Source organism: Bos indicus, chromosome 12, assembly GCF_029378745.1.
Source record: "Bos indicus isolate NIAB-ARS_2022 breed Sahiwal x Tharparkar chromosome 12, NIAB-ARS_B.indTharparkar_mat_pri_1.0, whole genome shotgun sequence".
Lineage (NCBI taxonomy): Eukaryota > Metazoa > Chordata > Mammalia > Artiodactyla > Bovidae > Bos > Bos indicus.
Window position 1 is genome coordinate 11785099 of NC_091771.1, and position 25656 is coordinate 11810754.

At 38.3% G+C, this 25656-nt stretch overlaps 1 protein-coding gene across 7 annotated transcripts in view; it reads right to left on the minus strand.

The window, feature by feature from the left end:
- VWA8 (von Willebrand factor A domain containing 8) overlaps positions 1 to 25656 on the minus strand; it is a 400893-nt gene that overhangs the window by 180488 nt on the left and 194749 nt on the right. For all 7 annotated transcript variants that reach the window (XM_070800011.1, XM_070800010.1, XM_070800013.1 and 4 more), the window contains exons 24-26: positions 22875 to 22994; positions 20375 to 20580; positions 18436 to 18587 (exon numbers count right to left, since the gene is read on the minus strand). In XM_070800011.1, the coding sequence (XP_070656112.1) occupies positions 18436 to 18587; positions 20375 to 20580; positions 22875 to 22994 (478 nt within the window). The remainder of the gene's footprint in view (positions 1 to 18435; positions 18588 to 20374; positions 20581 to 22874; positions 22995 to 25656) is intronic.

The window sequence follows — 25656 nt, forward strand, 5'->3', positions numbered from 1 at the left end:
ATATCCGCAAAATCAATCAATGTAATACACCACATTAACAAATTGAAAAATAAAAACCATATGATTATCTCAATAGATGCAGAGAAAGCCTTTGACAAAATTCAACACCCATTTATGATAAAAACTCTCCAGAAAGCAGGAATAGAAGGAACATACCTCAACATAATAAAAGCTATATATGACAAACCCACAGCAAACATTATCCTCAATGGTGAAAAATTGAAAGCATTTCCTCTAAAGTCAGGAACAAGACAAGGGTGCCCACTTTCACCATTACTATTCAACATAGTTTTGGAAGTTTTGGCCACAGCAATCAGAGCAGAAAAAGAAATAAAAGGAATCCAAATTGGAAAAGAAGAAGTAAAACTCTCACTATTTGCAGATGACATGATCCTCTACATAGAAAACCCTAAAGACTCCACCAGAAAATTACTAGAACTAATCAATGACTATAGTAAAATTGCAGGATATAAAATCAACACACAGAAATCCCTTGCATTCCTATACACTAATAATGAGAAAACAGAAAGAGAAATTAAGGAAACAATTCCATTCACCATTGCAACGGAAAGAATAAAATACTTAGGAATATATCTACCTAAAGAAACTAAAGACCTATATATAGAAAACTATAAAACACTGGTGAAAGAAATCAAAGAGGACACTAATAGATGGAGAAATATACCATGTTCATGGATTGGAAGAATCAATATAGTGAAAATGAGTATACTACCCAAAGCAATTTATAGATTCAATGCAATCCCTATCAAGCTACCAACAGTATTCTTCACAGAGCTAGAACAAATAATTTCACAATTTGTATGGAAATACAAAAAACCTCGAATAGCCAAAGCGATCTTGAGAAAGAAGAACGGAACTGGAGGAATCAACCTACCTGACTTCAGGCTCTACTACAAAGCCACAGTTATCAAGACAGTATGGTACTGGCACAAAGACAGAAATATAGATCAATGGAATAAAATAGAAAGCCCAGAGATAAATCCACGCACATATGGACACCTTATCTTTGACAAAGGAGGCAAGAATATACAATGGATTAAAGACAATCTCTTTAACAAGTGGTGCTGGGAAAACTGGTCAACCACTTGTAAAAGAATGAAACTAGACCACTTTCTAACACCATACACAAAAATAAACTCAAAATGGATTAAAGATCTAAACATAAGACCAGAAACTATAAAACTCCTAGAGGAGAACATAGGCAAAACACTCTCTGACATACATCACAGCAGGATCCTCTATGACCCACCTCCCAGAATATCGGAAATAAAAGCAAAAATAAACAAATGGGACCTAATTAACCTTAAAAGCTTCTGCACATCAAAGGAAACTATCAGCAAGGTGAAAAGACAGCCTTCAGAATGGGAGAAAATAATAGCAAATGAAGCAACTGACAAACAACTAATCTCAAAAATATACAAGCAACTCCTCCAGCTCAACTCCAGAAAAATAAACGACCCAATCAAAAAATGGGCCAAAGAACTAAATAGACATTTCTCCAAAGAAGACATACAGATGGCTAACAAACACATGAAAAGATGCTCAACATCACTCATTATCAGAGAAATGCAAATCAAGACCACTATGAGGTACCATTTCACACCAGTCAGAATGGCTGCGATCCAAAAGTCTACAAATAATAAATGTTGGAGAGGGTGTGGAGGAAAGGGAACCCTCTTACACTGTTGGTGGGAATGCAAACTAGTACAGCCACTATGGAGAACAGTGTGGAGATTCCTTAAAAAACTGGAAATAGAACTGCCTTATGATCCAGCAATCCCACTGCTGGGCATACACACTGAGGAAACCAGAAGGGAAAGAGACACGTGTACCCCAATGTTCATCGCAGCACTGTGTATAATAGCCAGGACATGGAAGCAACCTAGATGTCCATCAGCAGATGAATGGATAAGAAAGCTGTGGTACATATACACAATGGAGTATTACTCAGCCATTAAAAAGAATACATTTGAATCAGTTCTAATGAGGTAGATGAAACTGGAGCCTATTATACAGAGTGAAGTAAGCCAGAAAGAAAAACACCAATACAGTATACTAACGCATATATATGGAATTTAGAAAGATGATAACAATAACCCTGTGTACGAGACAGCAAAAGTGACGCTGATGTATGGAACAGTCTTATGGACTCTGTGGGAGAGGGAGAGGGTGGGAAGATTTGGGAGAATGGCATTGAAACATGTAAAATATCATGTATGAAACGAGATGCCAGTCCAGGTTCAATGCACGATACTGGATGCTTGGGGCTAGTGCACTGGGACGACCCAGAGGGATGGTATGGGGAGGGAGGAGGGAGGAGGGTTCAGGATGGGGAGCACATGTATACCTGTGATGGATTCACTTTGATATTTGGCAAAACTAATACAATTATGTAAAGTTTAAAAATAAAATAAAATTAAAAAAAAAATAAAAGATAGTCTTTAATAGGATGTTTAAAATATACTTGAAAAAGAAAAGAATTCACATTTCAGAAACTCAGAAGGTTTCTGAAACTCAGTAGAACGCCCTACTTTGTTTTTACCATAATGACAAATATAATTAACGTTTAAGAACTTTTTCCTGAATTGGTAAATACTTAGTAATTTAACATCTAAATTCCTATTAGAGTAATAGAAAGGACTTAGGGGAAAAATGGAGCAATCCATCAGTTTTTTTCATTCTATTCTCTTAAATTTGAAATCAAATAATAAGTAGTATAGACTACTACTGGGATTCCCAGGTGGCTCAGTGGTAAAGAATCTAGCTGTCAATGTAGGAGATGTGAGTTCGATCCCTGGGTCAGGAAGATTCCCTGGAGAAGGAAATGGCAAACCACTCTAGCACTCTTGCCTGGGAAATCCCATGGACAGAGGAGCCTGGTGGGCCCCAGACCACAGCATCACAAAGAGTCAGACATGACTCAGGGACTAAACACTACCACCAAAATTCTACAGGTCACTTGTTTGTAAGTTGTACAGGGCAAATTTCATAGGATCTACTTTAGCATTTTAATCTTTTTTTTTTTTTTTTTACTTTGAACTGACATAAAATACCTACAGAAACATTCACACAAATGTGTCACTTACTCCTGAGCACACCTATGTGTCCAGCACTCAAGCATCACCAACACTCAGAAACTCCCTTGGACTATTTCAGTCATTACCCCTACCATGGGAGCTACTATGCTGACTTCTAATGGAATTATTATATGTTTAGATTCCATTTTATCTAAAGCTACTTTTAAATACAATAACTTGCAAAAACAAATATGGCAACACTAAAGGACAAAACCACAGATAATTTTTTTCAGGATAAAGCCTTTACTTTTTAATCATACTAAATTTTTTGGAATCTTTACAAAAGAAACCATTGTCATTTAATTCGTTATGAATTTCTTATTCCATGGTAAGTGAAGGCCAAAAATGATTCAGAGTTAAAAGTTCCTCAAAAATAATGCATAATATGACTAAAAATTTAAATGAATGCTTGAAATAAGCTTCATGATCATTAAAAGAGTACATACTGATATTTAGAAAATCACTTTATTTTCAGTAAAAGAGTAAGTCTGACAAAATATCTCCACATACTTAATAAGACCATGGAAGGCTTAGATTTTTTTTGCATAGACTAGTGAAACCAAGTATTCTGGTGGAATATGATTTTTGTCCTTTGAAATGCTAATGTTTAACATCACAGGAAGGAAATCTAAAAGAAATTTACATTGAAATTCTTCTAAATCATAACATAAATTAATCAAAAGACATATATGCTTTGTATCTATCATTTAAAATACATTTTAAGTACATGGACAATTATCCTGACTGGTCATTACTTATTTCCCAGTTTTTTTTTTTGTTTGTTTTGTTTTTTACCACTAATGAGGTGGAAGAGTCACTGAGTTAGGGGATTTACTATAACTGTTCTCTCTTATGGTAATAAAACACATTCCCATGTCAAAAGGAAAGACTTTGTAGACTAGAATCTCTCTCTGCTTGTTTAGGGAATGAACAGTATTCATTGCCTTCAGCAGTTCACCAAAGGGGAATTAGATCTCTAAAAACAGAGCAGAAAACAAAGGAAGGAGATACACCCAATTTCTTTCCAATGCAGATTTAGTGGGTTCTAAGTGCCTGGAGAATCCCAGGGACGGGGGAGCCTGGCGGGCTGCCGTCTATGGGGTCACACAGAGTCGGACACGACTGAAGCGACTTAGCAGCAGCAGCAGTGCTAATTCTTTTACTAACTAGCTCTGCAGACGTGTGAAAGAAAGCTTAGATAATTTCTCTGAGTGTTAATTTCTTCCTTTGTAAGATGAAGGCAATAATCTGTAAGATTCTGGTTTCTTCTAAGGACTGGGGGAGTCTCCGGTGACCATTTTAGAGAGTGGAGTGAAACATGAGTGACAGATCTTACATAACCTTTGGTTCTGGAGTGAATATAAATAATCAGAATAAAATCACCTACACCTATCAATAGAAGGGGCTTCCCTGGTGGCTCAGCTGCTAAGGAACCCACCTACCAATGCAGGAGACACAACAGACACGGGTTTGATCCCTGGGTTGGGAAGATCCCCTGGAGAAGGAAATGGCAACCCATTCCAGTATTCTTGCCTGGAAAATTTCATGGACAGAGGAGCCTGGTGGGCTACAGTCCATGGGGTCGCAAAGATGTGCCAGGCCACATCAGTAGAACAGGTGCCTGGTAGACAAAATTGCTTTTTTAAAGCTGATAAAAAGGAGCTCTACGTCCACCCCAAATCGCCTCTTTGAAGACAACAGAAACAGTTACACATCTGGGAATCTAATCAGAGGTGGAGCATAGCTTAATAAAAATTATGGTCGGTTGATAGGTTGAAATAAAGCCTAAAAAACTGGTCTAATATATCCTTTAATAATCTCACAAAATATCATACAGATGCTTAAAACAAAATAAAACCAAAACCTTCATCCATTTGGGGAAAAAATAACTTTACTAGACCTCCAATTTTTACTGACAACCCCCAGGGAATATTCATGAAAGCTGCTTTGAACTTGCCAACTCACTCTAAGTAATGGTCATGGAAATTACAGACTGCCTGCTTCCATTTAAAAATAGCACTAGCTGTTTGGTTGGCAGAGTATGGGAAGGACCTTCAGGTACCCCATATAGAATCTGTTTTGAAATCACATAACAAGATGCTATTAGCGTTAACAACTGCAACTGAAAGTCACATATGCAGGGTGTTCTGAAGTTACCCAATCAAACTGATTCTATCTGCCCCTTGGTAATACCGGGAGGTGTTTCTAGACTTCCTGTGGGCTTTAGGGTGGCCAAATGAGGTAAACCAAAGCCCCTCATTTATTTTCCACTACTAAGTTTTCCCAATACATTGTGGGGAAAATTTGACGGTTATTAACTCTCTCCCCTTCAATAAGTTACTGCATGCATGCTAAGTCGCTTCAGTCATGTCTGACTCTTTGTGACCCCATGGACTATAGTCCACCAGGCTCCTCTGTCTATGGAATTCTCCAGGCAAGAATACTGGAGTGGGTAGCCATTTTCTTCTTCAGGGGATCTTCCTGACCCGGGGATGGAAGCCGGGTCTCCCACATTGCGGGCAGATTCTTTACCATCTGAGCCACCAGGGAAGTCCAGTTGGGGGCAAGGGGAATTATAATCGAATGCATGAACAAGCTTTGGAATTTGAAATATATTTAACATTAATTTAAGGGTAACTCTAAACTAATAATCAGTTAGCAAATGGCCCTATACCATTACTGAAATCTGTCATCCATCTCCAACCAGACTTAAGTTGTTATATCTGATTTGATTGAAACAACTATAGTATTTTCCATAGTTTTAAGATCCTGTTACTTCTATTGTTTAACTTTGTTAAAGTCCTACCTGGAACGATATCTGGGTTTGATTTTAAGGGAGAAGACAATGAACTTAAGACTCATAAATAGTACTACTTTTTATCTTCAGTGTCATTCATGAATTTATGTTTTTTAAAACACTGAAGCATTTCAACTCATATGTTGTGATGTTTCTTAATCCCTTGTGGAAGTATTAATAAAGATCTGGAAGTAAAAGTTTTAACTAAAAAAGAAAAGGTGACTTTCAAAATTATGACTCAGGTCAAATTGCAGCACTTAGGCAAATTACAGAAAGAAAAAAAAAGTTTTTTAAGCATGCATACATTTCATAACATGATGCATATGGGCACCAAAGTCGAGTTAGAGGGTCTGAATGACATACAAAAGATTTGTCTAAGATTGTTTCCATAAAGAGGTGAGCTGGGGTTTTAACGAGTATGTTCTGGCAAATTTCTGCCTTCTCTGAACATTTGCCAAAACTATTTCTGGAGTATGAAAGAAACACATGAAAAAGATTTAGATCTTTCTAGGGGCATTATGCAATTGGAAGTTGTTGACATACCTATTATCAACAATTCCTAAAACATTTCCTTACCACAAGAACTACTAATTTTCATGGGAATAATGGAACCCTTCAGGGTAGTTCCACCAACTCTCAACAATTCACCAATTATTACCATCTTTGAGAAGAAAAAGAACAACTCCAATTTTAGAGGGCCTAATGTTTTAAATCTAACCTTTGGCAAAAAGTAAGTTGGACTATCCAATTGAGTTTACTGGAACCTTTAACAGAATAACCCTGACAAATATTTCCACCTTTGATTCTGACCCATCCTCTCACTCTTCAGCCAGCATATGCCTTGGTGAAGTGAAGTGAAAGTCACTCAGTTGTGTCCGACTCTTTGAGACCCCATGGACTATATAGTCCATGGAATTCTCCAGGCCAGAATACTGGAGCATATGCCTTAGTTACTGCGATTTGCTACTTGCTGTTCTTCCACATACTCTGCATCTTCATGCGTCCATGAGGTTTTTACTTCAGCCCAGAACTCCTTTCTGCTATTGCCTCTTTGATGAAATCTTTCTCATTCTTAAAGCCCAATCCAAATGTCACTCCCTCTTGCATCCTTCTCCCACATTTCTTTCTGGGCAAAATGAATCTCTTGCTCTTCTGGGTTTCCAAGGAAATTTGTACATATGGAACTCTTAGAAACTCGTAGAATAGAGTTCTGTAGTATCTGCAGTTTTCAAATTTAAGGCCTGATAGAGAGTGTGGTCAGAAGTGAATCTATGAAGTCCCTTGCAAATATTTATCCTCTCTAAAATAAAAAGTCAACACTCTACATAATGAAAACAGAAACTCCACCTTAAATACTTTAAACTACCAGTAATGGGTACTACTGCCCCGGGTGATTCTCCCTTATTTGCAAGAAACTTCTGAATTTCCCTTCCCTCAGTCTTGCATGTTGCTGGGAAATAAATTTTGCTTTGCTGCAAATGATGTGTACATGAGCATGACATGTGTTTTTCCTTTCATTGTCTGGCTCTGCATTTAGACATTATGGTTTTCACTTTACAACTTAGATTTGTTCACCTCTGCCACTGAGATCCTGCTGTGGTCACAGAAATGAGAAGTCATTTGGATGCATGAGATGAAAAGAAGACTTGGGGAAACTTGTCTTTCTTGGCTAACACTTCTCAGACAGCTCCCCCATATCCAGGTTGACACTGTGCAGAGTCAGCGCTGCTGCCCAGGGTCACTCCATGCTAAAGCAGATGTGGTCACCAAGCTCCACACATCTCTTTCTTCCTCTTCACTGAAGTTGTGAGACTACAGGTCTGGGGCTTGGGTTTCCTTTCCCTCAACTCTCTTCAAATTTCACTGCAAAAACTTCTTTTTTTCCTGCCATCTGCTTTACCAACCACATCTTAGTATTTTTGAATCTTAAACTCTTTCCTTGTCTAGTTATTCACATCAACAATGACTGGGGCTGAAACTCTCTCAGTTGGAAATTTCCCCAGAAAACAAACAAAAAACCCCCAAACTACTATTATTTCCCACAAGAAGGACTCATAGGACGAGCAACCCGACTGTGAATGCAGCACTTTGAATATAACATTGCATAATAAGCTTGAGAGTTTACATGTTTTCTCAAGATTGCTAATTCATTGAAAGTAAGGCTTACATCCTACTCGCTGGAATCTCTGCCACTTAGAATTCATCAGTTCTGCTATGGAAACCTCTCATCCCATGCCCCTCTTTTTTTATCCCCAATGCCACAGCGTAAGCTCTCATGGTTCATCACTGGAATCACTGCAGTTGCTTCCCAATACGCAGGTCTTCCTGCTTTCAGTTTCTCTGCCTTTCAGTTTCTTATCTTTAGAAAACTTAGAAGGGTCTTTCTAATTTATGAATCAGACCATGTTACTCTCTGGCTTCAAATTCTTCTACGGTTCCCTCAACTCTCCTCTTTCAGTCTCATCATGCAGCATGCCCTGTAAAACTGTCTCTGCTTGAAGCTCTTTCTTCTCCTTTATTAGCCAGGAGAACACCTATTCATCCTACAAAGATTTAGCCTGGTGACTGTCCTTGAATCTCCCCCTGGGGCAGAAGGCAGCAACCCTACCTCTTTGCTCGCTCTTGTCAGAACACAAGGCACTCTCTACCTGAGTGCTTCCCCGATTATTATGGTCTCCTTGAAAGCAGATTCTGAGCCTTCTTCTTCCTTAGATTTTTGACTCCTCATTTAGTGTTTACCATGTAAATGTTCAATGGGTGTGTTTGTTTAGTCACTCAATTCTGTCTGACTCTCTGGGGCCCATGGACTGTACCCCGCCAGGCTCCTCCATCCATGGAATTTTCCAGGCAAGAATACTGGAGCAGGTTTGCCATTTCCTATTCCAGGGGATCTTCCTGACTCAGGGATCGCGAACTGGAGTCTCTTGTGTCTCCTGTACTGGCAGTCCATGGGGTTGCAAAGAATTGGACACGACTGAGTGACCAACATTTTCACTTTTCAAATGTTCAATCGTGTTTGCTAAATGAACGAATGCGTGCATGTTGCACGCTAAGTCGCTTTAGTCGGGTCTGGCTTTTTGCCACTCTATGGACTGCAGTCCACCAGTCTCCTCTGTCCATGTGATTCTCCAGGCAAGAATACTGGAGTGGGTGGCCAGGTCCTCCTCCAGGGGGTCTTCCCGATGACATCTCCTTCAGCTCCTCCACTGCAGGTGGATTTGTTACTGCTGAGCCACCAGAGAAGCCCAAATGAATGAATGCTCGGTTACATTACAAGCGCCAACAGCTTCACCTACTTGTTTCTCATCTTGATGGCAAGTTGCAAACTACCACAGCAGATTATCCTCACTGAATCTTGACTACCTAACTCTCAACAAAGAATGAAAGTATGTTTGAAAGAGTTACCAATTGGTTGGGATTCAGGATTTCTACCCAGCCAGGTGACAGAGATCATTTACAAATGCCTAAAGGATCAATTGAGTGAACTCCGGGAGATGGTGATGGACAGGGAGGCCTCGCGTGCTGCGATTCATGAGGTCGCAAAGAGTCAGATACGACTGAGCGACTGACCTGAACTGAACTGAAAGGATCAAGGATAATTCTGTGAGACTGTCAAAGATGAGTATTGAAGAAGATTCATAGATCTTGACAATTCCTATGTAGACTGGTTGTATTTTTAAATTTTTCTGTGCACCCCCATAAAGGAAGTGAAAGCAAGTTTTAATAAAATGACTGTGAAGCTACTTCAAAATATACCAAGAGAATAAGGGCAAGGACTGTGAAACTATAAAACCCAATACCACTCTTCTGCTTATAATAGTTCTGAGATGTCATTGTTTATTCACTTGCTAAGTCATGTTCAATCTTTGTGACCCCTGCAGCAACTGCAGTGCTCCAGGCTTCCCTTATCTCCTGGAGTCTGCTCACACTCCTGTCCACTGAGTCAGTGATGCCATCCAACCATCTCATCTCAGATGTCATTATGTAAATCTTATTGTTTTTGAAAATTAAAGAGCTATTTTACAAAGTGAAAGTAAATCACCACAAAGAGCAGAACTGTTTACCTTAGAACTTCGTGATCAATACAATGAACTCATTTGTAAAAACTAACTCTTTAATAGGACAATTACAGCATATAATAGTTTGGAAAATGGAAAGGGAAGCACAAAACATTGAGCCTTTTAATTTCATGGGATAAATAGTAAACTGATAATCACTCTTACAGTCAAAAATAAACCTAATGAAATTACTCTAGAGAGAACCCTGGTTGGGGATGATGTTCTTTTTGATGTCTCCTGATATTTGGGGCTTCTCTGGTGGCTCAGACAGTAAAGAATCTTCCTGTAATGCAGGAGACTTGGGTTTGATCCTTGGGTCAGGAAGATCCGCTGGAGAAGGGAATGGCAACCCACCCCAGTATTCTTGCCTGGAGAATTCCATGGACGGGGGTCTGGTGGGCTACAGTCCATGGGGCTGCAAAGAGTCAGATAAGACTGAGCGACTAACACTTTCAGTACTTGGAAGACCCCATAGTTAGTCTTGGTCAGAGAAGAAGCAGCCACATTGACATTTCAGTTACACAGGATAAGTCTTTATGTGGAAGAAGACAGATACAGGTGTTAGGTAGTTAGAATAGGAAACAGGAGTCCAGAATGGCGGTGGCTAAAAGACAAGGAAGAGAAAAGCCCGTGGAAATAGAACAAAGGAAGGTCTGAGGACCAGAGTGAGGAGTCAGGTAGAACAAACAACACTCCTGGCTAGCCCAATTTACATAGGGCAGGCCCAGCGGGAGAAAAAGCATATAAAAAGAGGAGTCAAAGGGCTGGGGGTCTCTTTCTCTCCCACGCGCTGGGGCACTCTTCTCTTCGCGTTCTTGGGTCGACATGCCTTCATGCCTCGAAGATGGATTTTCCTGCTAGTTTCTAAATAAAATAGAGCTGTAACACGGAGCTGTAACACTGATTTGTCTAAGAGCTATAACACGGTCCATTCAAGACCTGAGAGCTGTAACACGGTCTGTCCAAGACCTGAGAGCTGTGACGCTCTGAGGGCTTTAATGTCCGTCACTCCAAATCTTTGTTGTGACGAGACAGAACCGAGAAGCATACACTCGTGTGACACAGCTATATGTCTTCATTGAGACAGATACCCTTTTAAAAGACATTCAATATAGATGAAGCTGTTCTGTCTGAAATATGTACACTAGGCACTGCTCTAAAGAGAAAGATCAATACGAAACGTGATCCTGTAACACACACTACAGTGAGATATCAACATCTCTTACAACAAACAGGAAAACAGCCTCAGCTACCTTCATTGGGAGTTCTATGAAAACATGCGGTGAGACTGGCTGATAAAGTAGTGAATGGTTGCTGATATAAGGGAAAAGAGTGACTACTTGCTCAGCTTTCCAATTCAACTAGGGGCAGTGAACCACAGAATCTATGAGCTTGAGGGACATTAAAGGTTATTTAATCCAGTATTTCAAGTTTGGATCCCTTGAGTACCTCCCCAACCAGGTTTGTCCAGATCTGTCTGAGGCCGGTCTACAGAAAGTGCACCCTACCTTTCCCCTGGGTAATCCACTCCACCTGTGAACACAGGAGCTGTTGGCCTGGAGATGGAAGCCAAGTCTCTTTAATTTGTAATGACTTAGAAGTGATGCACATATACAGAGTGATTGATAATTATTTGGCTAAAGCTAACTAGATTATTCGGAGAAGGCAATGGCATCCCACTCCAGTACTCTTGCCTGGAAAATCCCATGGACGGAGGAGCCTGGTGGACTGCAGTCCATGGGGTCACTAAGAGTCAGACGTGATTGAGCGACTTCACTTTCACTTTCCACTTTCATCCCTTGGAGAAGGAAATGGCAACCCACTCCAGTGTTCTTGCCTGGAGAATCCCAGGGACCGGGGAGCCTGGTAGGCTGCCCTCTATGGGGTCGCACAGAGTCAGACACGACTGAAGCAACTTAGCAGCAGCAGCAGCAACTAGATTATTAAGTGTGATTTTGAGGATGGTAGTGTTAAGTAAAGGATTCTACATAGAATAAACTTAAGTTGCTTTAGTTGTAATTCTTTGCAATCTCATGAACTGTAACCCTCCAGCCATCTGTCCATGGAGATTCTCCAGGAAAGAATATTGGAGTGGGTTGCCATGCTCTCCTCCAGGGGATCTTCCCGACCCATGGATCAAACCTGAATCTCCTGTGGCTCTGCACTGGCAGGCAGATTCTTTTACTGCTGAGCCTCCAGGGAAGCCCCTACCAATGCATAAACTTACTTATATTATGTTGAGCTGCTATAGACATGCCTGCTTAACTTGGTTTCTCATTTGTCATTGGTAAGGGCGTCACTGTTACACCCTCAGGGCAGGCATTGCAGGGCAGTGTAAGCTCTGCTGTACTGGTGGCCATGGTCCCAAGAAACAGTGATTTCAGAATAAATCTTTAACTTTTTTATTTTATTTAAATAAGAAAACAAATGGGAAAATTCCAGGGCCCAGAGAGTCTGGAGACATTTGAAAAATAAACTATAGGAAGTAATACACGTTAGGACAGAAAGTAAGGCTTTCGTTTTCCTTCCCAGAGCCTCTCTCAAAGGCAGCTACTATCAACAGCTACCACAGTGTTTTTAAATTATTGAAAATGGAACCTATTAAATAAATTTAATAAAAAGTATTGGCTAATATCATCTTAGACTGAGTTAATTCAAATTACCTTATTTCACCTGAAAAAGTGAAGTTTAAAAGTTTTTAATAAAGCATTTGAAAGCAGAGAGAGAACAGAGACATCAACAGGACATCAGAGGAGTGATTTCAAGATTCCAATAGGGCTTCTTTACCAGCCATGGGACACTTTAGAAGTGCAGTCACACATAGCAGTCATTTTTAGATGTGCAGTCTGGCTAGCAACAGCATTTCTATGAGTCTGTAAAGCATAATGACATTTAAACATATGCATAAAGACACAATGTGTTGGTATTAATGTGTTTATTCCTTACTTTTGTTGAAATGCCAGAGAAATGCCTAGCTTAAAGCAACTTATATGCTTTATGAATCTGTTCATTATGTTTAGAATAAATACTTTAAGTCTAAAAACTCAAGGATCAAGATGGAAGGAGAAAAAAAGTGGGATTGTGAGATGAGTGTATACATGCTAGAATCTAATCTACTATAGATATACTTCTTTTCAACAAAGAAGATTGGGAATTAAGTGTTTTTAAAAGGATCTCCTTTCAGGGTCATGTCTCTTTTATTAAGAAGAAAAACTCAGGGGAAAAAAAAACTGTAAAGAAATATTTCTCAGTTGAAATAACACATAGAACCCTAGGAAAAGATCTAGAAGGATTAAATAATAATTGTTTCTGGATGGTGGAATTATTAGTGTTTTAATTTTTCTTTTTGCTAATTTATTTTAAAAATAAATAGGACATCATTCTTCATTTAGTTGGTATACATCATAGAGAAATGCTACATATAAAAGCTTATACAACTGGCTTCAGAAATCAAGCAGCATTTTAAAAAGAAATCAATAGGGTTGGGGGCAAAGAGTGTGGATCAAGAAGAATCAGCATTTAAGTATTTTATAGTTAGGTGTGTCTCCTAGGGAAGACAGGAAGACATTAAACACACCAAGTTAAATTCAGAGGGTGGAGATAATGTCTTTTTATATTTGATTTATGTAAAAATGACTACAATGTTTGAGAAGACTTAGTAAATTCCTTTTGTGTTCCAAATCAAGAAGAATGATGGCTAGTCTGCTTCTTCTGTATGGTAGTCAAATATAAGTTTTCTAGAGTTTTTATTTTTCTGAATGAATTACCTTGTGTTTTACTTCATGATCTTTCATTATTAAGAGAAAAAAAAAAAGAGGAAAGCTTAACTGGGGATGAAGAGGTCTTTAAAATGATTTTTGTTGTGCCAAAAGTCTATATCAACTTGCTTTTCAACATTGTGAAATATGGCTAAATCCCCCAAATCTAAGTCTATCACAGCTCTCTGAAGCATATGTATATTACATGTATGACATCATGGTCAATGATTTCCAAGTTGATTATCTAAAGTTCTAAGGTGCTTTTAAACCAAAACTATTGGTGATTTTCAGTATGCAAAAATAATTCTGATTTAGAAACTGCCTACATGTGCATATGGATCGGCTTATATTCATCTTTAAAACTGGAATTAAAATTGTGCATATTACAGTTCTGCTCCTGATCAGATTTCTAACCTTAGGTAGGTGAGGTAACCTCTCTGTTCCTCAAATTCTTTATCTATAAAATGCAATGATAATATTATCCATATTAAGATGAAATATTGTATAAGTCTCTTGAAAATGAATGTACAGAAAAAAAGGACTTTTTCTCCCTTTAAAACAAATGTTTCCTGAGTATGTTATAGTTCACAACTTACTCTGAAACAGCTTTAAATTTGGAAGAGCTAATGTGCTAGCAGTATGTTTATTCTTGAATAATAATAATAATAATAAAAGCTTATCTGATGGTAAAACAAGCAAACTTTGCTTTGAAATGTAGATCTATATCTACTATAGCAGATAATCTATATGCGTTTGGTTGGATGTTTGAATCTAATTATGTGAATTATGTGTGGGGCTTCCCAGGTGGCTCAAGTGGTAAAGAATCTGCCTGCCAATCCCGGAGACACTGGTTTGAACCCTGGTTTGGGAAGATCCCCTGGAGAAGGAAATGACAACCCACTCCAGTATTCTTGCCTGAGAAATCCCATGGACAGAGGAGCCTGGTGGGGTTGAGAAGAGTCAGACACTGACTGAGCATGCACGCATACATATGTGTGTGTATGTGTGTGTATGTGTATTTTTTCCCCCAATAATGACATCTGAAACTCAAGAGCTGAGATTACTTTTTTAAGAGCTCGGAGTTTAAGCCAAATCCTCCTATTTCTGCCTAAATTACTCCCAGTGTGCTTATTATGGTCGTCACCTCTCTGACATATCCTTTCCCATGTATTAGAAACTTAAAAGGAAACAACAGAAAAACTTCAAGAAGTACTAGTACAAAGGGGCAAATGCAACATAGGGACCTAGGCAGCCAGTCCCGATCCCAATACTGAGATGTGGAATGTGTTTAGATTGGGAAAAGAGCTGCATTATGGCTTAATCAAGCAAGCTGAAATAACTACCCAGTATGACAGCCTACAAGTACCAGTTTACAAGTGTAGTAAATAAGATAAATCATATTCATCTCCTAATATCACACTAGGCCTTTTAAAAATGTACAGAAAAGTATCACAACATTGTAAAGGAATTATACTCCAATGGGAAAAAAAAAAAAAAAAAAAAACTTTTACAGAGGCCTATGAATGAGACAGGCACCATATCACTGCACTCTTTAGGAGAATGAAAATGACAAGGTCTCAGGAATTTCACTGAAGAGCATCACCGAACAGCCACAGTACATTCTGATTTCAGTTGAGGAGGAAGGTAGCTGCAGAAGACTGTTTATACAGTATAAACAGTGGACCAGCATCAGCTCTGCCCCATGGGGAAAGTCTCCCTCTTCAACAACATCTGTCTTACATCTCTTTTTACTTACACACTTACACTCATGGTCAGTTATTTTTTCATCACCATCTTGTGTGTGAATGTAACCATCTTACTCTGGGTTCAATGCAATTTTTTTTCCTATTGAATAAAGATTGAATTAGAGAACAAGAAAATTAACAGGCTGTAGCAATAATTTTTCATTCAGGGCAAAAGGATATTTATAGCAATTAAAACATTTGGTTCTTCTTCCTTAGGGACAGAAATCTAATGTGAATCTTCTTCACTAACGCAGGATGTCCAGAGATGAACAGGCGCAGCCTCAAAGAACTGATTTAGCAAAAGGTCAGAGAAGTATGGGCTTCCCTGATGGCTCACTGGTAAAGAACCTGCCTGCTGATGCAGGATACACAGCTTTGACCCCTGGCCCGGGAAGATCCCTTGGTGAAGGAAAAGGTAACCCACTCTAGTATTCTTGCCTGGAAAACCCCATGGACAGAGGAGCCTGGCAGGCTACAGTCCATGGGATTGCAAAGAGTTGGACATGACTTAGCGACTGAACAAGAGCAGCAACCAACATCAATTAGTGAAGTATAAAGTTTAGCCAAAAGTCTAGAAAAGTCAAAGCAAATCATAAGACTGCATGGGGACAACTTTGAATTTTCAGAGGTCTGTGATTACTATTATCAGTGTGCTACTTGAGGAGAGAAAGTGTAAGTATTACTTCTTTTTAATTTGTTTTTTTCTTTGCAGATGAGTGAAAATTAAGATTATATTAAAATGCAAAGGGTGTTAGAATAAGAAGAAACCTTATTAACCTTCTAAAGATGAAAATATACTGTGGTCTCACTAGAACAGTCTTATTCCACATCTTTTTTTACAGACTTATTATTAATAGTGCCCTTTCATTCTAAAAAGCATCTTGATTAGGTGATAAGTTATATGGTTACGCTACAGTAAAATGCTCTCATTTTACAAACAGGGTAAAATCTGTTTCCTCACGTTTAACCCAGACATGCACGTTGAACATGTCACCAACTGCTGAATTCCCAGGACGTTGCTTTGTTCACCCTACCACGCTCCCCTCTCGAAGTACAAGGCTGATAATTCGATAGAAATAAGATGTGTGGAACCTGTGGATTTCACTAATAAAATAGCATCACTACCTTTGAGCTGTTCAAGTCATTGCAATTTACAGGTGATGAAAAGATGCTCTGAATGTGCAAACTGTAGTCCGCTATTATCTCCACTCCAAAGGAAAATTCACACTTCCCCCACATCTGCTATAAGTCTATTTTTAGCTACATGCAGTGGGTGGACAACCAGTTCTCTCCATGCTGGTCTCAGGCATGACCATTTGTTTCCAGGCTCAAATGCACTTTTGCTTCCACTCATAAATAAGAATTTAAAAAAAGAGTTGGAATTAACACACCATGGCAACAATGAACAAGCCATGGCAAGAATTTTTCAGTATAGAACTGGAAACAGTAATGCATAAGCTAAATCACTGTATCTGTCTTCCTTAGAAACTTAAATAGCCAACAGTTTTTCTTTTGATTGATCTTACCAACTAATACACATTTTAAATTTTATTTCAAGTTGTACAGAGTAGAAAAAAAGTTATTTTAAAATCACAAGTCTGGTTTCCATGAAGCTAAAACTGTATATAAATTTGTTAATGGTAAAACAAATTAAAAATCATCTTATTTCCAATTGAAACCCAAGATATAATTTATAAAAAGGATGCAAAAAAACATGAGTACTAACAGAAGTTTGCACATTAAAGACATTTCTTGAACTCTCTAATGTAGGAGATACGTTATACCCATTAAATCACCAAACTAGTTTCAAAATGCCCATAAATATTCTAATCAATCAGTAGAACAGTATTCCACAGAAAAGTGTATATATTAGCAAGGACATAATATCATTCTTATCAAAAAGAAAATTTACTTATTAATAATATAAACCAATTCACTGATAAATTTCTAACATAATTCCATCTAGCTCTTTTACCACTAAAGGGAAATATTTGTTTCTTTTTAAGAAATCTTTGAAGAAATTATTAAAGCCTTAACAATTTATTTTTATTAGCATATATTCTAACAAGTTTTATAATAACTTCAAAGAATAAATACTGATAATGTAAGCACTTAGAATAAATATATGTAGCCGGACTAATCATTATATACAACAGTCTTTTCCTAAGGCAGAGAGTTCCTCCTATATGAGACTGAAGTTAAATAAAAAGCAATTTTTGTCCCTTGGGAATTTATGATAATGGATTTCCCTACAGACAAAGACAACATTAGATGCATTATCAATAAGTTATGCATATTTAAAACTGTTTTCTTGTGAATTTGCACTGACTTAATTATCCTACTAATAAACACTGTCAATTATCTTTCTGGTCAACAATATCATATTTGTTAAGATTCTTTGTTAAGTATATAGCCTATAATTACAAAATAAAGAGCAGGCAAGTAGCCCACATGAAATAAAACCCACTTATTTTCCCTGCCTCTTTCATCTGTCAGGCTAAAGTAAGTAATCCCCAGATTTCAAGTTAATATGATTATAAATTTAGAAAACTATAACAAAAAAATATATGGTGACAGAAATAAGAGCATCTTAACTAAATATATATTATCTCTTCATGTAGTTTTCATGTTTGTACAATGATTCGGTACTAGGTTAGGAAAAAATGAGAATCATAGGAATTCAACAAAAGGACAGAGACTGTTAAAGAAACAAATATTTCCCTTTATTTGATTACATTACATCTACTCATGGGACATCTGGAATAACTGAATTTCTCAATTTACAGACCTATAAATAATGCTATTTAACTGAAATCCAGCCAGCAAATAGCACCATATACTTGAAGAGCTTACTCATGGAAAAGTAATTTCCACACCAGGTCAGTTTAGTAGAGTATAACAGTAGACTCAGAATGATCAGCATTTGAGAATCAGAACAGTTACACTCAAGAGTACTTTATCAAGAGTGATTTGCCTTACTCCTTCGCCAGCTGCACATTGGATGGTTTTGCTCCAACTGGTATTCCGTATTTGTGCAAAGTGTTAGTCAAAATCTCCCTCATGTCGTTGTTGTAGGAATCAAAGTCAAACACGTTCCTAACCACACTGGAGAGACCTTCAGTGGGAAATTTCTGTATTAAAAAAAAAATCCCTTATTACCATGTGATAAAATATACAGTATTATAAAGATTTCCCAAATGGACAGAATAATGATCAAATAAACTTCAGTAGACCTTTTCTTACTGGCCTTGTCAGATAAACAGATAGGAGGAATGCTTTTCTCTTTTAATGTTTGCCCTGATGACTTAATATTTTTCTTTTTCAATAAATTTCAGAATTTGAGGGGAAACAGTTCTTTCTCTCAAATGTTAAATCGGTACTCAAATCCTGGGGTTTGGTGACTTTCACCACTTTCTGAAATCTCCCGCTTTTAAAATGAGTACTGAGCTTCCCTGGTGGCTCAGTTGTAAAGAATCTGCCTGCAATGTGGGAGACACAAGTTTGATCCCTGGATCAAGAAGATCCCCTGGAGGAGGAAATGGCAACCCACTCCAGTATTCTTGCCTGGAGAATCCACATGGACAGAGGAGCCTGGCGGGCTATAGGCCATGGGGTCGCAGAAGAGTCGGACACGACTTAGCGACTAAACAACAACTGGATTGACCAAATTATAAAATGCTACTTAAATAGAGCAGAGTGTTGAATATCTATATGGAAATATTCAGAAAAGTCACAAGTCCAAGAGTAAATGAAAAAAAAAGGTAAAGGAATACGAAAAGAAAGGAAGAAGAAGGTAAAAAGTACAGAGAACAGAGACGCAGGCAAGCGCAGAGGGAAAGAAAACGAGGGTTACAGACAGCTGACTTTACACTGCTGGGGTCCTCTGGGTCATTCATCGCCTCTGTCTTGATTCTCTCTAGGTGCTGGAATCTCAGCTGGACTTGCCATGGTTTTACAGGCAGAACAAAGCTTTCTATTTTCCTGTCTAGGTTTTCAGGGGTCAAGAGTCATTAGGTTATGACTGTTCGCTTGGAAACCATCATTTGTTATAAAAGCAGAATTGACACAGGCTTTTTGTCTTCTTTTACCAAGGTGAAAAGTGAAAGTGAAAGTCGTTCAGTCGTGTCCGACTCACTGTGATCCCATGGACTATCAAGTCCATGGAATTCTCCAGGCCAGAATACCAGAGTGGGTAGCCTTTCCCTTCTCCAGGGGATCTTCTGAACCCAGAGATTGAACCCAGGTCTCCTGCATTGCAGGCGGATTCTTTACCAGCTGAGCCATAAGGGAAGCCCAAGAATACTGGAGTGGGTAGCCTATCCTTTCTCCAGTGGATCTTCCCGACCCAGGAATTGAACAAGGGTCTCCTGCACTGCAGGCAGATTCTTTACCAACTGAGCTATTAGGGAAGCCCTCCAAGGTGACCTATGCATCGTGGATGGCTATAAGGAATTTCATTCTCTTGTCCACTTACTCTATCCAACAAAACCTTCTCACAGTATTTACAGGCATGTAATCAATACTATTAGTTTCCAGTCAGTTTTTTATCTTCAAGTCTTTCATTTTCAAAATGAAAATATTTTCACTCAGAGACTATATATGCTTGTTGTATAAAGTCAAACAGTAGTAAAGCTTCCCTTCTGTCTCACTCTCCTGTCTTCCCACACCCCTCAGAAAACCCCCACCAAATTTCCTAGCTCCTTGGTAATAGCCATGGCACAGAACCTTGTCAAAGTCAATCCAGAGATTAAACAGCAAATGTTCATTTGGATTACAGACATTTCATACTATATCACCTGAATCAGTATTAAAGAGAAATGGAAAGACTTGGTACAAATTAGGCAAAAAAAAAAAAAAAAAAATCTAAAACAAGACTGATGACTTCTTTTAAACTTTTACGTACAGGCAGGTGCCATACCTGCAAATGCTTGACTATGTTGACAACTTCTCTGGTAGAATAAGGGTAGTTAATAATACCCTGGTCAGCTAAATTCCTCAGCTCTCCAAAGGCAGCGACGAGCTTCTGAAGGATGGGCTCGGGCACATTTGGGCCGTACTGCCTGAGCATCCTGAGTTCCGAGTAGGGTTTGGGATTATCCACTGCATGGCAGCTAAAAATATCACCTATGAGGAATAAAAATAGATTCACACTCAGTATGCAACTAACCCCTTATAAGGACATAGCAAATACGAAATGATCAATTAAAGAGCCACGGGTTGCTCACCAAAGCACTTCTATTTTTAAAAGTGTAAAACTGCGTAGAAAGCCTGTCCAACAATAGGTATACAGAAAAAAGCAAATGACTAAAGCAAAAGGAAATGAGCCTGAGTGATGTGTGGTTTATTCTACATAGATTTATTTCTGTTAAAAATTATACGATACTTGGACATAATCTCACTAGTAGATATTTGAGTACAAAGAACAGAAAGAGAAGTCCCTGTGAGCTTCTGCTAATCCCACTCCTTCCCCCACAGGCACCCAGGGTTAACAGTTCAGTGTATTCATTTTTTCATATTTTTCATGTCAGTATTTAGTATTTATTTATTTTTAATTGATTGATGATTGCTTTATAATATTGGTCCTGCTAGTATTTTTAAATGCATATATATATATATATAAAAATAAATCACTCAGTCATGTCTGACTCTTAATGACCCCATGGACTGTAGACCGCCAGGCTCCTCTGTCCATGTGATTCTCCAGGCAAGAATACTGGAGTGGGTTGCCATGTCCTACTCCATTTTAAATGCATACATACAAACATATATCGTTTTGATAATTTAGTCTTTTTCCATTAATTGGAAAATACTCATGTGGTTCTGAGGCTGCATTTTTAACTTTATAACACATGGTAAATATCTTCAGAAATTATATACACATATGCACGACTTTTTATGTATACTAAAAATGGGGAAATTAGTATTATCACTCTCTAAACAATTTACGTCTTGTTCACATTGCTATAATATAGTTTATAAGTTGGTTTCAAAAAAGTAAATGTGCAGAGATAATATCAAAATAAAAATCAAGGAAAAGGAATTGGAAACAAAATATTTCACCCATAATTTAGACAACTGAGAATATATTAGAAAAATACAATCTATGCTCGAGAGAGAGAAATTTCTCAGATAAAAGTTCACATAATTCTGATTTATAATCCAAAGGACAGGGACCAAAGGAAGTTAGAGTAAATAGATTCGCATTATTCACTATGCTCATTTTAGAAAGCAAGGATATTTAGAACTTACTTGGACTCAGAAATGACTCAGATCATTCTTTTATTGTTATCATATATTCATGAAAGCAACTGAATAGAATGCAACCATGATAACTTCAAGCTTGTATCTCATAGGCTAAACTCATTCAAATACAAACATGAAAAACAGCTTTGGCCTTTTTTTGCTGAAAAGCAAATGCAACACTAATATAACGCTATAATTGACCCCTTATTTGTTCATTCATCGAATAATGATTAAATCCCTTCTATATGCCAAGTAATACTCTATGTACTTCATAGACCCCAGTGATCAAAAACACACAAACCCCTGTTCTCATGGAGTTCAGATTCTGGCGTATGGAGGAAATAAACAATAATTATCAATGTCAGAAACTGTATGTTTCAAGGAAAAAAGAAAAGTGCAGTATAGTACTTGAGAAACGGTGATGGTTGGGGATGCCAGACAGGCCGGCCTCCCTGAGAAGGTGACAACTAGGCAGATGCAGGTGTGTGGGGGAAGGGCACGGCAGGTCCAACTACTGCAAAGACCCTGGGGCGAGCATGGCTGGCGTGTTCAGAGACGGGGTAGCAGGGCAACTATAAACAATGCTAGATTGCCTATCCTTGTACTTAAATTATTGCACAGGGAATTTCCTTGGATAAATTCCTTGATGTGGAGTCGCCAGATCAAAAATCCTACTAGGAGACTGAGCCTGCTTCACATTGAATATGGAATGCCCAGTATTCAGAATTAGCTACTTGTCACAGAGAAGAGAAGTTCTTCTTGAAGGTTCCTGATGATTCAGTTTATCCCTGGACCTCTCCAATCAATGTGAATCAGTCTCCCCAGAGCTGGCCTCAAACTTTTCCATAGTTAGGGTGATGTGATGAAAAGCAAACACTAAAAACCCTTTCTGAATTTGTGTTCTACTCTAAGACTATCTATAGTCTTAGATATGAAGCCAAGTTCTAACACTTATTATCTGAATGACCCTAGAAAAATAATCTCTCCGAATATCAGACATTCTTCTCCTCTAAAATGGGGATAAAAATACTCTCATAAAATAGTTGTGATGATGATAGCACGTGGGAGCATTTAGTCGGGAGCATTCAGTGACGGCCAATATAGCACTGTTACTAAGATGACATCATTATTGTTATTGTTATTGTTTTGGTTATTACTATAATTATTGTTTTTACCTAAGGTACCGAAGAAATCATTGCCTAGGAAAGGAAATCCAGGTCTGTTGGCCAGAACAATCATTCTAAAATCAGGATGAATCACTACAACATTTTCTCTTCCATTGACTAGTGCAGCATCTGAAAAAAAAATTTCAATTTATTCTTTATTGATACTCAGTAATTCTTAAGAGTATCAAGTTATAGCCTTTAAAATCACACAAGCAGTCATATAGTTTTATGACTATAGGGTTGTAAAACAACTCTAAGAAATCTGGTTGTAATAACTGGGTTGAAGAAAACAAAAACATCTTTGAGAAAGTTTGCTTAGAAGAGAATACTGATAAAATGCATACTAAATTATACAGGAACTTGCATTTTTATGTAAATTAAAGGCACATCTAAAAACCAAACTTGTCTAAATGTTGTCTTATGGTGCTTAAACTTGGCTTGAGATCCTATCATTCATTTAAAATACAAATAAGAATCTATAACAATGGATAAGCCAAAGGATACTCAAAGGATAATCTAAACATCCTTCAGTTTTTTTTTTTTTTAATCAAATCAGCAACTGCATCCCTTTGCATAAAGCCTGCTATTTTGTAGCTAAGGATTAAGTCCTATTTAGATTACCTACCCTGAAAGGATTAACTACATAGGAGAAAGTCTTGAACATCAAGTCAATTCATTAGAGAAAAGTTGATTTATTTCCACTCGAGGGATTCTATCAAAGTTCTTAAAATATGTAATTTCAAGTTGACTGGAGCTGTCTTTGTGCAAATGTTTAAGGTACTAAAGGAAGTAAATATTATATACTACCGGCTGATGTACATTTAAGATTGAACTGCTAGTCCAAAGAAAAATTTAAGGTAGCAAAAACTTTATTATCGGTATTTTAAGACAGAACACCTGTCATTTGGGTTAATTTAAATCTTAGGCTTTAAGGCTGTTCATCTCTAAAAAATGATAGATGTGAAGTAAAGTTCAGTTCAGTCGCTCAGTCGTGTCTCTTTGCGACCCCATGAATTGCAGTATGCCAGGCCTCCCTGTCCATCACCAACTGAGTCAGTGATGCCATCCAACCATCTCATCTTCTGTCGTCCCCTTCTCCTCCCTCCTTCAATCATTCTGAGCATCAGGGTCTTTTCAAATGAGTCAGTTCTTCGCATCAGGTAGCCAAAGTACTGGAGTTTCAGCTTCAACATCAGTCCTTCCAATGAATATTTAGGATTGATTTCCTTTAGGATGGACTGGTTGGATCTTCTTGCAGTCCAAGGGACTCTCAAGAGTCTTCTCCAACACCACAGTTCAAAAGCATCAGTTCTTCGGCGCTCAGCTTTCTTTATAGTCCAACTCTCACATCCATACATGAGTACTGGGAAATCCATAGCTTTGACTAGATGGAACTTTGTTGGCAAAGTAATGTCTTTGCTTTTCAATATGCTGTCTAGGTTGGTAAAAACTTTTCTCCCAAGGAGCAAGCTCCTTTTAATTTCATGGCTGCAGTCACCATCTGCAGTGATTTTCAGTTCAGTTCAGTTCAGTCGCTCAGTCGTGTCCAACTCTTTGAGACCCCATGAATCACAGCACGCCAGGCCTCCCTGTCCATCACCATCTCCTGGAGTTCACCCAAACTCATGTCCATCAAGTTGGTGACACCATCCAGCCATGTCATTCTCTGTCGTCCCCTTCTCCTCTTGCCCCCAATCCCTCCCAGCATCAGAATCTTTTCCAATGAGTCAACTCTTCACATGAGGTGGTCAAAGTACTGGAGTTTCAGCTTTAGCATCATTCCTTCCAAAGAACACCCAGGGCTGATATCCTTCAGAATGGACTGATTGGATCTCCTTGCAGTCCAAGGGACTCTCAAGAGTCTTCTCCAACACCACAGTGCCCCCCAAAATAAAGTTTGTCACTGTCTCCACTGTTTCTCTGTCTATTTGCCATGAAATGATGGGACCAGATGCCATGATGTTAGTTTTCTGAATGTTGAGCTTTAAGCCAACTTTTTCACTCTCCTCTTTTACTTTCATCAAGAGGCTCTTTATTTCTTCTTCGCTTTCTGCCATAAGGGTGGAGTCATCTGCATATCTGAGGTTATTGATATTTCTCCCAGCAATCTTGATGTGCTTCATCCAGACCAGCATTTCTCATGATGTACTCTGCATGAGTTAAATAAGCAGGGTGACAATATATAGCTTTGACGTACTCCTTTCCCGATTTGGAACCAGTCTGTTGTTCCATGTCCAGTTCTATGTTGCTTCCATGTTGTTTCATGTTCCATGTTGCTTCTTGACCTGCATACAGATTTCTCAAGAGGCAGGTCAGGTGGTCTGGTATGCCCATCTCTTTCAGAATTTTCCACAGTTTATTGTGATCCATACAGTCAAAGGCTTTGGCATAGCCAATAAAGCAGAAATAGATGTTTTTCTGGAACTCTCTTGGTTTTTCGATGATCCAACAGATATTGGCAATTTGATCTCTGGTTCCTCTGCCTTTTCTAAAACCAGCTTGAACATCTGGAAGTTCATGGTTCACATACTGATGAAGCCTGGCTTGGAAAATTTTGAGCATTACTTTACTAGCATGTGAGATGAGTGCAATTGTATGGTAGTTTGAGCATTCTTTGGCATTGCCTTTCTTTGGGATTGGAATGAAAACTGACCTTTTCCAGTCCTGTGGCCACTGCTGAGGTTTCCAGATTTGCTGGCATATTGAGTGCAGCACTTTCACAGCATCGTCTTTTAGGATTTGAAATAGCTCAACTGGAATTCCATCACCTCCACTAGCTTTGTTCATAGTG